The 16,216-nt window shown below is 43.4% G+C and overlaps 1 protein-coding gene across 1 annotated transcript in view; it reads right to left on the bottom strand.

Annotated features, from left to right (window-relative positions):
• Window positions 1-15,284, bottom strand: part of LOC123990812 (uncharacterized mitochondrial protein AtMg00860-like) — a gene marked incomplete at its 5' end in the record, with an annotated part of 76,642 nt that extends 61,358 nt beyond the window's left edge. The window contains 3 exon segments of the mRNA XM_046291700.1: window positions 14,762-14,784; window positions 14,787-14,891; window positions 14,894-15,284. Coding sequence (XP_046147656.1) covers window positions 14,762-14,784; window positions 14,787-14,891; window positions 14,894-15,284 — 519 coding nt within the window.
• Window positions 15,285-16,216: the final 932 nt, after the last annotated feature.

Below are 16,216 nucleotides of genomic sequence, written 5' to 3'. Positions count from 1 at the left end.
GTATCATGCATGTCAACATCAGAAGCCTCCTCCCTAAGTTTGTTTTACTCACTGCTTTAGCACACTCTGCTAACCCTGATCTCCTTGCCGTGTCTGAATCCTGTCTCAGGAAGGCCACCAAAAATTCGGACATTTCCATACCCAATTATAACATTTTCCGTCAAGATAGAACTGCCAAAGGGGGAGGAGTTGCAGTCTACTGCAGAGATAGCCTGCAAAGTAATGTCATACTGTCCAGGTCCATACCCCTTGCTGTCCCCAGTCCAACTGGCCATGCTGCTGCTCCAGTTTCAACTGTTTTGCCTGGGCTATGGAACCCTGACCTGTTCACCGGATGTTCTGCCTGTCCCAGACCTATTATTTGACCATGCTGGTCATTTATGGACATTTGAACATCTTGGCCATGTTCTGTTATAATCTCCACCTGGCACAGCCAAAAGAGGACTGGCCACCCCTCATAGCCTGGTTCCTCTCTAGGTTTCTTCCTATATTTTGGCCTTTTTATGGAGTTTTCTCAGCCAACGTGCTTCAACACCTGCATTGCTTGCTGTTTGGGGTTTTAGGCTGGGTTTCTGTACACCACTTTGAGATATCAGCTGATGTACGAAGGGTTATATAAATACATTTGATTTGATTTGATTTTGAAAACCGTTCTGTCTGGTTTACTTAATATAAGGAATTTGAAATGGTTTATACTTGTACTTTTAATACTTGTACATTTTAGCAATTCAATTTACTTTTAATACTTAGGTACATTTAACCTAAATACGTTTAGACTTTTACTCAAGTAGTACTCAAGTAGAATAGTAATGGCGCCAGAGGAGATGGCTGACATTTCACGGTCCCCTACCCAATTGCTATTGTGTGTGTTTTTTCGCTACTTATTTTGTACATAATGTTTCTGCCACCGTCTCTTGTGACCGAAAATGTAAGGATCCAACAGCGAGTGGGTAATCTGCCTTTACCATCGATCCTATTAGCCAACGTACAATCATTGGATAATAAAATAGACTAATTACGATCACGTACATCCTACCAACTGGACATTAAAAACGGTAATATCTTATGTTTCACCGAGTTGTGGCTGAACGACGACATGAGTAACATGTCGCCATTTTACGCTGTGTTGGCAAAATAGAACAGACGCTTCTGGTAAGCAAAGGGGTGGCTGTCTATGTACATTTGTAAACCACAACTGGTGCACAAAATCTAATGAAGTCTCAAGGTTTTGCTCACCTGAGGTAGAGTATCTCATGATAAGCTGTAGACCACACTATTTACCAAGATCATTTGCATGTTTATTCATTGTAGCTGTCTATTTACCACCACAAACAGATGCTGGCACTAAGACAGCACTCAATGAGCTGTATACGACACTAAGCAAACAGGATAACACTCATCCAGAGGCGGCGCTCCTCGTGGCCTGGGACATTAATGCAGGGAAACTTAAATCAATTTTACCAAATTTCTTCCAGCATGTTAAATGTGCAACCAGAGGAGAAAAAACTCCAGACCACCTTTACTAAACACACAGAGACGCGTACAAAGCTCTCCCTTGCTCTAACCTACTGATTCCTGCTAACAAGCAAAAATTAAAGCAGGAAGCACCCTTGACTCGGTCAATAAAAAAGTGGTCAGATGAAGCAGATGCTAAGCTACAAGACTGTTTTGCTAGCACAGACTGGAATATGTTCCGGGATTCTTCCAATGGCATTGAGGAGTACACCACATCAGTCTCTGGCTTTAACAATACGTGCAACGATTATGTCGTCCCCACAGTGACTGTATGTACATCCCCAACCAGAAGCCATGGATTACAGGCAACACCCGCACTGAGCTAAAGGGTAGAGCTGCCACTTTCAAGGAGCGGGACTCTAACCCGGAAGTTTATAAGAAATCCTGCTATGCCCTCTGACGAACCATCAACAGGCAAAGCATCAATACAGGATTAAGATTGAATCGTACTACACGGGCTCCGACGCTCATCGGATGTGGCAGGACTTGCAAACTACTGTCATGACTTTGCCCTCTTTGGGGATAGCGAGTACCATCCCCCTCTCTCACCACCTCTCTCTCTCTTCCCCCCACCAACAGGCTCTGTTAGGCAGCTCATAAATTCCTAGAGGAGTTCTATCCTCATGGACAGAGTATAAGAGAGAGTGAGTTTTCATAGAGAGAACAAAGGAACTTCTTCCACATCACAGAACTTGAGAACTGAACAATATTCATTTTCTGGAGAATGTATAAACGGTCGGTGAAGTATCCAGCTACGAACTGGTCCGTTTCGTACAATTTGGTGACCTCAGGAAAGACAATACAGCCACATTACCATAACTCTGTTTAGACAAGAGTCTCAGTTGTGAGGCTTGCATCTAACTAATTAATGAGTAAAGATGAAATCCTTCGTGAAATTATGTAATGTAATTTTTTAACCATATCTACTTTGTTTGTTTATGTGCATTTCTGTGATTATTTAGTTAGTTAATAAATCAATGATTGAGACAATTGATGTACGGATGATTAAGAGTGAAGACGGTGTTTGTGCAGATAACCAACAATTTATGACGTTTGGAATGAGACTAACGTGAGGTAAAGAAAAATTAATTAATTATGAGACTATTTGATCAGATATTAATATATATGAAAGTTATATTAGGAAAATTATAAATTTGTAATCTGAATATTTTCCTTGGTGCCCCAACTTCCTAGTTAATTACATTTATATGATTAGAATAATCACGTAATCATAATTACAGATAATTGATTTGATAAAGTAACAGTCTTCATTTTAATGATGCCAAAGACACGACACTACTACAGACTACAAAGGGAAGCACAGCCGAAAGCTGCCCAATGACACAAGCCTACCAGATGAGCTAAATTACTTCTACCCTTGCTTCGAGGCAAGCAACACTGAAACATGCATGAGAGCATCAGCTGTTCCGGATGCCGTGTGATCATGCTCTCCGTAGCTGATGTGAGTAAGACCTTTGAACAGGTCAACATTCACAAGGTCGGATGGCCAGATGGATTACCAGGACGTGTACTCTGAGCATGCGCGGACCAACTGGCAAGTGTATTCACTGAGATTTTCAACCTGTCCCTGACTGAGTCTGTAATACCAACATCTTTCAAGTAGACCACCAACACTAAGGTAATCTGCCAAAATGACTACCGACCCATAGCACTCACGTCTGTATCCATGAAATGCTTTGAAAGGCAGGTCATGACTCACATCAACACCACTATCCCAGAAACCCTAGAACATGTCCAATTTGCATACCGCACCAACAGATCCACAGATGATGCAATTGCAATTGCTCTATTGCATTCCACACTGCCCTTTCACACCTGGACAAAAGGATCCTGGACTTCCTGACGGGCCGCCCCCAGGTGGTAAGGGTAGGTAACAACACATCCGCCATGCTGATCCTCAACACGGGGTCCCTCAGTGATCTGATCACCGCCTGATCTCCGAAAATGATGGTACAGCCTATAGGGAGGAAGTCAGAGACCTTATTGTGTGGTGCAAGGACAACAATCTCTCCCTTAACGTGATCAAGACTAAGGAGATGATTGTAGACTACAGGAAAAGGAGGACCGAGCACGCCCCCATTCTCATCGACGGGGCTGTAGTGGAGCAGGTTGAGAGCTTCAAGTTTTTGGCGTCCACATCATCAACAAACTAACATTTTCCAAGCACACCAAGACAGTCGTGAAGAGGGCACGACAAAACCTATTCTACCCCAGGAGACTGAAAAGATTTGTCATGTGTCCTCAGATCCTCAAAAGGTTTTACAGCTGCACCATCCGGGCAGTGGTATACCAGGCAGTGGTCTTAAAACTGCATTGTTGGTTAAGGGCTTGTAATTAAACATTTCACAAGGTCTACACCTGTTGTATTCGGCGCATGTGATAAATAAACAAATATTTACTGGGTGACTTCCACTTTTACTTGAGTCATTTTCTATTACGGTATCTTTACTTTTACTCAAGTATGACAATTTAGTACTTTTTCCACCACTGCTTCTTTAACTTGCCATTTACATCAAAACTTTGCTTAGAAAAAAGTTTACTTCTCCTTTAAATGAATAAAAACATGGATCCAGATTGAGGAACATCATGATGGCAGCGTTATAGAGCATAAAGTTACATGTTATATTTAGGAGTTAAAATAAGTAACAAAAATCTGAAATAGTGACAGTTCATCTAAATCAATTTCACTAGTCATGGTAATTAATGATTCACTTTGACAGAAGTTGTGACGGTTTGGTGAAGTGCAGCACATGTATGACAGAATATTAAATTACTTCCACATTGTACTACTTTTAAACCTTTGGATGCCGTCTATCATAGCACCATTCATTTTATCACTGGTGACATCCTGTATCAAAAGGTTGGCTAGCCCTCATTAAGGTCATTACTCCCTTTTTGATTAAAAAGCCCTTCCACACCAGCTTCCAACTTACCTAACTTTGTTGTTAAAGTATATATTTTTTAAACATGTCACACCAAACCCGCTCACAGAGATGGTTAACTCTTGAGATTCCTCAGGTCTCCACTGAATTAGGTAAATCTGCTTTTAGTTTTAATGCACCTCATTGCTGGAACCAACTGGAAAATACCCTGCAATTGGATGCTCTGATGCAACTTGGGCAATTTAAAATATTGATTGGGGAACTATTTGCTGAGGAATGTGGCTGTTTTTCTTGATTGTTTGTTGTGCTGTATTTTAGATGGTTTTTGTGATTTTGATTAGATTTGTTCTATTAATTGTATGTGCAGGGCTCCCTTGCGAAAGAGACCCTGGTCTCAATGGTGACTCCATGTTTAAATAAAGGTACTTAAAGTGTAAGCCCTTCACAATGATTGAGAGGATGCCTTCATTTTGAAGTGAGTCAGTGTGGTTCCTCTAAAAGGTGTCACAAATATGTTTACAATACAAAGCACTTGAGGAATTCACTTGGGCTTTAATCAGTTTGTTTCAGAAGTATTTGGCAGGTATGTAAGACTATTGTTATTTTTTTCTGCGTATTATTTTCATATTTACACTCACTCATTTACATTTACATTTAAGTCATTTAGCAGACGCACTCCAGACCAATCAAACACTTTCAAGATCAAGAAAACATTAAGGTATGTTGTAATGTATGTGGAATATCCCTTTAACAGAATCAAAAAGCCTAGATTCAGCTTCAGTTTGTTTTCTGGTTTTGGAAATGTAATATGGCCTTGTTCTGCCACATTGTACACTGTAGTTCACCTGTCCTTGCTATTAATGTCATCAGCAGATGCTGTCAGGCTGCCATGTAGTTGCACCAGGCAAAGAACAAACTGAACAGTCACAAAAATCATGATAAAAGGCAGGTCAAGCACACACTAGTTATAAAATATATCTTAAGTATATAATCGCTGAGGGAAAAACAGTGGCCTTGTGAGCAAATAGGTATCACATGGAAGTGCTTCTGTTTCCAGTACTCACACCATTTAATAAACACTTGCTCAAGGGCACATCAACAGATATTTCCCTTAGTCGGCTTAGGGAGTTGAACCACCAACTTTTCAATTACTGGCCCAACACGCTTCACCGCTGGCTACCTGCCACCTAGGGTAAGTGATGGTACATATTGTACTTTTGGATCTCCTGAAAATGCTTTAATGGATCAGCCAGGGTCCATGTCCATCATTTTTGGTTAACAATTAAGCACCTTAATATATTTCCATTCAAATGGGCAAATACAGTTTTTTAGCAAAAAATCTATTTCTCAAGCAAGAATATTGCTAGGACTGTTTGGGAGAGGGAAGGAAGAAACTGAATGGTAGCTGTTATTGGCAGAGGGTTTACCACATGGTGATGTCACCATGAAAAGCCGACATTCCTGCCCATGCAAACCCATGAATGTTGTCCTTAACAGCCTCAGCCCGGCGTCCAACCAAGCGAACTGTCACAGCCGTTGAAAGAACTGGACCAAAGCCCACCGCAGTGTGGTGAGCGTACATTTTTCCTTTATTAAAAATGACACCAACAAAACAATACAAAACGACCGTGACGCTATAGGGCTATAGTGCCACAAACAAAGACAACTTCCTAACCAGAAAGGAGGGGAAAAGGCTACCTAAGTATGGTTTTCAATCAGAGACAACGATAGACAGCTGTCCCTGATTGAGAACCATACCGGTCAAAACAAAGAAATACAAAAACATAGAAAATAGAACATAGAATGCCCCCCCAAATCACACCCTGACCAAACCCAAAATAGAGATATAAAAAGCTCTAAGATCAGGGCATGACACTAACATATGGAATTGTTTTAAGATGGTCATACCAAGGTTCATTTAGCTATTTGATTTAGAATTTTAGGACCCCTTTAGGTATAAAAAAAATATTTGATGAAACAGTCAATTTGGCCTTACCGCTATTAGCACATAGAAACTCATTTTATAACAGAATGAAACATGGAAAAACAGATAGTCCAAAATAAATATAAAGAAATTTTGTTTTAAAGTGTCTGTACTATATCTGAGAGATATAAGAAAGATCAGGAAAATATCATTTTTTTCTACCCATAACTAACAACATTTTGGGGGGCACTGAACTACTTCTATATATGTACTTCCATTCATTTTTTAAACTGGTACCAGGCTACCGTCAGACAAGTCTTGTGAGGCGACATGTACGTGTTTGTGAGCGTCTCACCTTTCCATTGAGGGGTCATATTAGTGTGTAGCCCAAACTGTTCGGACGCTACAGTTGGCGGTACTGACTTCAGACGAGTCCCATGACCCTTGTTGGGTTTGTGGATTAAAACGGCGAACACCATTGTGGTCACGAGATCTTTCTTTTCGGACGCTAAAGACGTTTTCGTGAGAATTCGTGAGAATACCAATTTTTCGGGATGTCTCATGGTCCGACAAACACTGCTGTAGCTCAGCCACCTTCCACCGCAGATGCCCGCCAATGGCGGATGTGGTGGATTGAGACAGAGTCCATGCAAAGAAACAGATATCTCCATCTTAAACCGATGGATTTTAATGCTAATTCGGTTTCCACGGGGGCGCAGACATCGACTCTAGGTTAAGAATGAAATAATTAGACAATTCAAGACAACCAGTACTGTCCCAGTGACAAATAGGCGTAAAGTGAAAGTTATTTGGCAATAATCCCAGGAACTAATCTTATTAGGCTATGCTTTTAAGTAGAGCTTTGAAAGAGAAATGTCTTTTGAGTTCAAGGGAAACGGTTGCTTTTGAAGATACCTCTGCCTTATTGGATATGTCTCCAGCAGAATAAAACAAAACTTGGATGAGAGGCGAGAAGACACCTGAGAAGCACACGAGTACACAATTTGAGGATTGCTGGGGAGTGAGACCTTTTGCTAGACCATTTTGCTCATTGCAGGAGATTTGGGAGAAGGAAAATGGAGTAATGGATAGAAGATGAGAGTGGATGGGCAGGACAAACCGCTACGTCCCCAATCCTCAGACTACAACATTTTATTCTGGTTTGGGATTCCATATAACCATAACCCAATGTATCTAACCTAATAACATGCAAATTACTCAGTGAACACTTCTATTTCTCTGCATATTTCCAGAGAATCAAGTGGATTATAGGCCATTATAGGGCCACAAGGAACTGTCGTAAAATAAATATTGGACAAAATATTGTGCCTTCCTGTAAGTCACTAACACTTGTTTGTATCTAACTAGCCATGTGTATTGCATAATGCTTGCTTGTTAGCTTGTAGTAAGGACTAGTGAGTGAGCTGTGTCCGTCAAAATAACAGGTATAATACTTTTCTGCATTTGGATATTTATGCAAACCTAGAGTTTCCACCAAGTTGGTATAGATATTGGCTTAGGCTACTTTGGGTCATTTGGTAGGTTTGTCTCCCCAGCAGGTCTGGACATATAGGCAAGCAAACAAGAGTCTAAATACCTTGACCATTCAAGGGCAGACAAAGACTGGAAATAGCAACACGACATATCTAAGACTAGTGACTAGCTCACAGATCATTGCACCTGTACATAGCCCATCTGTAAATAGCCCATCCAACTTCCCCATATTGTTATTTATATTTTTGCTCCTTTGGACACCAGTATCTCTACTTGCACATTCATCTTCTGCACATATATCACTCTAGTGTTTAATTGTGATAACTTCGCCACTACGGCCTATTTATTGCCTTACCTCCCCTAATCTTACCTCATTTGCACACACTTTATATAGATTTTTAATATTGTGTTATTGACTGTATGTTTGTTTATTCCATGGGTAACTCTGTTGTTTGTGTCGCACTTCTTTGCTTTATCTTGGCCAGGTCACAGTTGTAAATGAGAACTTGTTTACAACTGGCCTACCTGGTTAAATATAGGTGAAATAAATCAAATTAAATAAAACTTTTGATTGAGATGAACTTCTCTCGCTAGCCAGCCAGCTAACATCAGCTAACCGTCGAAAAAGCTAGGGGTAAACAGTGACGTACAGCACCAGTCAAAAGTTTGGACACACCTACTCATTCCAGGTTTTTTATTTATTTAAAATGTTCTACATTGTAGAGTAATAGTAAAGACATCAAAACTATGAAATAACACATACATGTGGTAATGTAGTAAATAATGTAGTAACCAAAAGAGTGCTAAACAAATAAAAATATATTTTATATTTGAGATTCTTCAAAGTAGCCACCCTTTCCTTGACAGCTTTGCACACTCTTGGCATTCTCTCAACCAGCTTCATGGTGTGCCTTGTTAAACGTTAATTTGTGGAATTCGTTTCCTTTTTATTGCGTTTCAGACAATCTAGCTCCAACAGTGCAGTAATATCTAACAATTTCACAACAATACACACAAATCTAAAGTAAAGGAATATATAAGTGTTTGGACGACCAATGTCAGAGCGGCATAGACTAAGATACAGTAAAATAGAATAGAAAACGAGATGAGTAAAGCAAAATATGTACACATTATTAAAGTGACTAGTGTTCCATTATTAAAGTGGTCAGTGATTTCAAGTCTATGTATATAAGGCAGCATCCTCTAATGTGCTAGTGATGACGATTCAACAGTCTGATGGTCTTGAGATAGAAGCTGTTTTTTAGTCTCTCGGTCCCAGCTTTGATGCACCTGTACTGACCTCGCCTTCTGGATGATAGCGAGGTGACCAGGCAGTGGCTCAGGTCGTTGTCCTTGATGATCTTTTTGGTCTTCCCGTGACATCGGGTGCTGTAGGTGTCCTGGAGGTGTCCTAGTTTGCCCCCGGTGATGCATTGGGCAGACCACCCCACCCTCCGGAGAGCCCTGCGATTGCAGGTGGGGAAGTTGCCGTACCAGGCGGTGATACAGCCCAACAGGATGCTCTCAATTGTGCATCTGTAAATCTTTGTAAAAGATGTGACAAGGTAGGGATGGTATACAGAAGATAGCCCTATTTGGTAAAAGACCAAGTCCATATTGTAGCAAAAACAGCTCAAATAAGCAAAGAGAAATGAGAGTCCATCATTACTTTAAGACATGAAGGTCAGTCAATACGGAACATTTCAAGAACTTCAAGTTTCTTCAAGTGCAGTCGCAAAAAACATTAAGCGCTATGATGAAACTGGCTCTCATGAGGACCGCCACAGGAAAGGAAGACACAGAGTTACCTCTGCTGTAGAGGATAGAGTTTACCAGCCTCAGAAATTGCAGCCCAAATTAAATGCTTCACAGAGTAAGACACATCTCAACATCAACTGTTCAGAGGAGCCTGCGTGAATCAGCCATTCATGGTTTTGCTGCAAAGAAACCACTACTAAAGGACACCAATAATAAGAAGAGACTTGCTTGGGCCAAGAAACATGAGCAATTGGCATTAGACTGGTGGAAATCTGTCCGTTGGTCTGATGAGTCCAAATTTGCGATTTTTGGTTCCAACCGCTGTGTCTTTGTGAGATGCAGAATGGGTGAACAGATGATCTCCACATGTATGGTTCCCACCATGAAGCATAGAGGAGGAAGTGTGATTGTGTGGGGGTACTTTGCAGGTGACACTGTCAGTGATTTATAATTCAAGGCACACTTAGCCCACATGGCTACCACAGCATTCTGCAGTGATATGCCATCCCATCTGGTTTGTGTTTAGTGGGACTATCATTTGAGAGTGAAGGAAAAGCAGACAACAGGTGCTCAGCATATTTGGAAACTCTATCAAGAGAGTTGGAAAAGCATTCCAGGTGAGGCTGGTTGAGAGAATGCCAAGACTGTTCAAAGCTGTCATCAAGTGAAAGGGTGGCTACTTTTTTGGTTACCACATGTATGTATTATTTCATAATTTTGATGTCTTATCTGGCATTTGTGAATCTATAAAGAATATGCAATGAAAATACCCTGCTTCTCACAAGTGTCATGGGTGAACAGTGAATAGCTATTAACATACTTCATTTGCAGGTGTGTGGGAAGGCTCTCATATTGTTTGCACTTCATCCGGTTATATGCTTGAGTGAATTATACAATGTACAGTCGTTGCCAAAAGTTTTGAAAATGACACAAATATTATTTTTCAGTCTTTTTCCTCAGTTTGTATGATGTCAATTTGCATATACTCCAGAATGTTATGAAGAGTGATTAATTGCAAAGTCCCTCTTTGCCATGCAAATGAACTGAATCCCCAAAAAACATTTCCACTGCATTTCAGCCCTGCCACAAAAGGACCAGCTGACATCATGTCAGTGATTCTCTCGTTAACACAGGTGTGTGTGTGTGTGTAACAAGGCTGGAGATCACTCTGTCATGCTGATTGAGTTCAAATAACAGACTGGAAGCTTCAAAACGAGGGAGGTGCTTGGAATAATCTTTCTTCCTCTGTCAAGCATGGCTACCTGCAAGGAAACACGTGCTGTCATCATTGCTTTGCACAAAAAGGGCTTCACAGGCAAGGATATTGCTGCCAGTAAGATTGCACCTAAATCAACCATTTATCGGATCATTAAGAACTTCAAGAACAGTGGTTCAATTGTTGTGAAGAAGGCTTCAGGAGCCTAAGTAAGTCCAGCAAGCGCCAGGACTGTCTCCTAAAGTTGATTCAGCTGCGGGATCGGGGCACCACCAGTACAAAGCTTGCTCAGGAATGGCAGCAGGCAGGTGTGAGTGCATCTGCACGCATAGTGAGGCAAAGACTTTTGGAGGATGGCCTGGTATCAAGAAGGGCAGCAAAGAAGACACTTTTCTCCAGGAAAAACATCAGGGACAGACTGATATTCTGCAAAAGGTACAGGGATTGGACTGCTGAGGACTGGGGTAAAGTCATTTCCTCTGATGAAACCCCTTTCCGATTGTTTGGGGCATCCGGACAAAAAGCTTGACCAGAGAAGACAAGGCGTGCGCTAACATCAGTCCTGTGTCATGCCAACAGTAAAGCATCCTGAGACCATTCGTGTGTGGGGTTGCTTCTCAGCCAAGGGAGTGGGCTCACTCACAATTTTGCCTAAGAACACAGCCATGAATAAAGAATGGTACCAACACATCCTCTGAGAGCAACTTCTCCCAACCATCCATGAACAGTTTGGTGACGAACAATGCCCTTTCCAGCATGATGGAGCACCTTGCCATAAGGCAAAAGTGATAACTAAGTGGCTCGGCAAACAAAACATCGATATTTTGGGTCCATGGCCAGGAAACTTCTCAGACCTTGAGAACTTGTTGTCAATCCTCAAGAGGCGGGTGGACAAACAAAAACTCACAAATTCTGACAAACTCCAAGTATTGATTATGCAAGAATGGGCTGCCTTCAGTTAGGATGTGGCCCAGAAGTTAATTGACAGCATGCCAGGGTGGATTGCAGAGGTCTTGAAAAAGAAGGATCAACACTGCAAATATTGACTCTTTGCATCAACTTCATATAATTGTCAACAAAAGCCTTTGACACTTATAAAATGCTTGTAATTATACTTTAGCATTCCACAGTAACATCTGACAAAAATATCTAAAGACACTTGAAGCAGCAAACCTTGTGGAAATTAATAGTTGTGTCATTCTCAAAACTTTTGGCCACGACTGTACTGTATCTACTGCAGCAAGGTCACCAGTTCATAATTTTGTGCAGAGCCCGAAGTGACATTCCTGGATAGTGACATATCTAATCTTCCCACCAGAAACTGGGTTTCAATCCCAGTGTCCACCCTTCCTACTGTTCTCCCACTTGCCTCTCTATCTCTCTGTTTAGAACTGTCTAAATAAAGTGTAAATAGCAACAATACAAAAAAAGAGAATTTAGCGTTTCAGGTATATTCTTTTTTTTATGTATGCCCATCGCTCCTCAGGGAGCATAGGCCATCAACAACTCCTCTCCATCGCATCTCTCTCTGCTGCTTGGAGGAGAAAATGGATAGAACAGTCATAGGTGCTGCATGATTGATTTCCATACGGTTAATGAGATGTAAGGTAGTGAACCTGACTTAACTCACTTTATTAGATGGTATCACACTTTTCAGAGCCTACATCAGAACCTTTTAAATCATCTGTGACATTGTTGATGGAAAATGTATGTGAAACTATACGAACTGTAGCTGTTATGCTGGTGAATGAGGACCCAAAAGCGACTTAACGAAAACAGAGTCTTTATTCCAGTATTTGACAAAAGTAAAAATCCTGGATATTATCAAGGAGAAAACAAAACAGGAAAACTGGAATCCACTCGTCAGTAGCGAGGACTGACTGGAGACTCGACCATAGACTGCAGGTTGCTTCGGGAAGGCACCGACCGTAGCAGACTAAGACACCTGCTCACACGCAGCATCTGAAGAAGGTAAAACACGACAGGGCGAGACAAGGACACAGAACAGCGAACATCATACAAGGATCCGACAAGGACAGAAGCGGAAAACAGAGGGAGAAATAGTGGCACTAATCAGAGGGCAAAATAGGGGACAGGTGTGAAAAGAGTAAATGAGGTAGTTAGGAGAATGAGGAACAGCTGGGAGCAGGAACGGAACGATAGGGAGAGAGAGCGAAAGAGGGAGGGGAAGAGAGGGATAGAAAGAGGGAAAGAACCTAATAAGACCAGCAGAGGGAAACGAATAGAAGGGAAGCACAGAGACAAGACATGATAACCAATGACAAAACATGACAGTACCCCCCACTCACCGAGCGCCTCCTGGCGCACTCGAGTTTACCCTGGCGGCAACGGAGGAAATCATCAATCAACGAACGGTCCAGCACGTCCCGAGATGGAAACCAACTCCTCTCCTCAGGACCGTAACCCTCCCAATCCACTAAGTACTGGTGACCACGTCCCCGAGAACGCATGTCCATGATCTTTCGTACCTTGTAAATAGGTGCGCCTCGACAAGGACGGGGGGGGAGACGAAATGGGGCGCGAAGAAAGGGCTTGACACAGGAGACATGGAAGACAGGGTGGACGCGACGAAGATGTCGCGGAAGAAGCAGTCGCACAGCGACAGGATTGACGACCTGGGAGACACGGAACGGACCAATGAACCGCTGAGTCAACTTGCGAGAAGCTGTCGTAAGGGGAAGGTTACGAGTGGAAAGCCACACTCTCTGGCCGCGACAATACCTAGGACTCTTAATCCTACGTTTATTGGCGGCTCTCACAGTCTGCGCCCTGTAACGGCAAAGTGCAGACCTCACCCTCCTCCAGGTGCGCTCACAACGTTGGACAAACGCCTGAGCGGAGGGAACGCTGGACTCGGCGAGCTGGGACGAGAACAGAGGAGGCTGGTACCCCAGACTACTCTGAAACGGAGATAGCCCGGTAGCAGACGAAGGAGAGTTGTGAGCGTATTCTGCCCAGGGAGCTGTTCTGCCCAAGACGCAGGGTTTCTAAAAGAAAGGCTGCGTAATATGCGACCAATCGTCTGATTGGCCCTTTCTGCTTGACCGTTAGACTGGGGATGAAAACCGGAAGAGAGACTGACGGAAGCACCAATCAAACGACAGAACTCCCTCCAAAACTGTGACGTGAATTGCGGACCTCTGTCTGAAACGGCGTCTAACGGGAGGCCATGAATTCTGAACACATTCTCAATGATGATTTGTGCCGTCTCCTTAGCGGAAGGAAGCTTAGCGAGGGAATGAAATGTGCCGCCTTAGAGAACCTATCGACAACCGTAAGAATCACAGTCTTCCCCGCAGACGAAGGCAGACCGGTAATGAAGTCTAAGGCGATGTGTGACCATGGTCGAGAAGGAATGGGAAGCGGTCTGAGACGACCGGCAGGAGGAGAGTTACCTGACTTAGTCTGCGCGCAGTCCGAACAAGCAGCCACGAAACGGCGCGTGTCACGCTCCTGAGTAGGCCACCAAAACCGCTGGCGAATAGAAGCAAGTGTACCCCGAACGCCGGGATGGCCAGCTAACTTGGCAGAGTGAGCCCACTGAAGAACAGCCAGACGGTAGAAACAGGAACGAAAAGAAGGTTACTAGGACAAACGCGGCGGCGACGCAGTGTGAGTGAGTGCTTGCTTAACCTGTCTCTCAATTCCCCAGACAGTCAACCCGACAACACGCCCATCAGGAAGAATCCCCTCGGGATCGGTAGAAGCCACAGAAGAACTAAAGAGACGGGATAAGGCATCAGGCTTGGTGTTCTTATTACCCGGGCGATAAGAAATCACGAACTCGAAACGAGCGAAAAACAACGCCCAACGAGCTTGACGTGCATTAAGTCGTTTGGCAGAACGGATGTACTCAAGGTTCTTATGGTCAGTCCAAACGACAAAAGGAACGGTCGCCCCCTCCAACCTCTGTCGCCATTCGCCTAGGGCTAAGCGGATGGCGAGCAGTTGTGATTACCCACATCATAGTTGCGTTCCGATGGCGACAGGCGATGTGAAAAATAAGCGCAAGGATGGACCTTATCGTCAGACTGGAAGCGCTGGGATAGAATGGCTCCCACGCCCACCTCTGAGCGTCAACCTCGACAATGAATTGTTTAGTGACGTCAGGAGTAACAAGGATAGGAGCGGATGTAAAACGCTTCTTGAGGAGATCAAAAGCTCCCTGGGCGGAACCGGACCACTTAAAGCACGTCTTGACAGAAGTAAGAGCTGTGAGAGGGGCAGCAACTTGACCAAAATTACGAATGAAACGCCGATAGAAATTAGCGAAACCTAGAAAGCGCTGCAACTCGACACGTGACCTTGGAACGGGCCAATCACTGACAGCCTGGACCTTAGCGGGATCCATCTGAATGCCTTCAGCGGAAATAACAGAACCGAGAAATGTGACAGAGGAGACATGAAAGGCGCACTTCTCAGCCTTCACGTAGAGACAATTTTCTAAAAGGCGTTGGAGCACTGTCATGTTTTGTCATATATTGTCTTGTCATTCTGCTTTCCCTTCTGTTCGTTTCCCCCTGCTGGTCTTATTAGGTTGTGCAGTTCCCTCTTTCTATCCCTCATCTCTAATCTTCCCTCTCTCACTGGGTCTCGCTCTCTCTTCTCTCATCGTTCCTTCCTGCTCCCAGCTGTTCCTATCCCCTAATCAATCATTTAGTCTTCCCAACCTGTTCCCGATCCTTTCCCCTGATTAGAGTCCCTATTTCTTCCTTTGTGTTCCGTTCCTGTCCTGTCGGATCCTTGTATGTATTGGTCACCGTGCTGTGTTTGTGTATCTCCCAGTCGTGTCGTGTTTCCCTCAGATACTGAAGCAGGTGTCTGAGTCTGCTAGGTTCAAGTGCCTTCCGAGGCTACACTGCTGTTCAAGATCGAGTCTCAGTCGGTTCTCTGTGACATTGTTGATGGAAGTTGTGTTTTTTGATTGTATTTTACTTTACTGGATTAAAGACTCTGTTTTAACGCCAAGTCGCTTTTTCCTCATTCACCTGCATAACAGAAGGATCCGACCAAGAATGGACCCAGCGACTATGGATTCTCTCTACTCTACTCTCGAGTTCCAGGGACTGCGGTGCTCGGGAGGCACGAGCAGGAACCTGACTGCTGCTCGGCATGCCGTTGAGACCCAGGCCGCTCAAGGTCTCAGACCTCTCAAGACAGTATCAGAGTCTTCGTCTCGTGTCACCAGCTACTTCCGGTTCTTCCGAGCCTCCGGAACCTAGGGTTAATAACCCACCTTGTTATTCTGGGCAGCCCACTGAGTGCCGCGGAAAACAGAGGGAGAATAGTGGCACTAATCAGAGGGCAAAATAGGGGACAGGTGTGAAAAGAGTAAATGAAAGTTACCCAGTGTGATATCGTGTTCTCTCTCCAACCCAACACATA

Source organism: Oncorhynchus gorbuscha, linkage group LG02, assembly GCF_021184085.1.
Source record: "Oncorhynchus gorbuscha isolate QuinsamMale2020 ecotype Even-year linkage group LG02, OgorEven_v1.0, whole genome shotgun sequence".
Lineage (NCBI taxonomy): Eukaryota > Metazoa > Chordata > Actinopteri > Salmoniformes > Salmonidae > Oncorhynchus > Oncorhynchus gorbuscha.
Note: the sequence above shows the minus strand (reverse complement) of the source record. Positions and strands in the feature narration are given on the sequence as shown.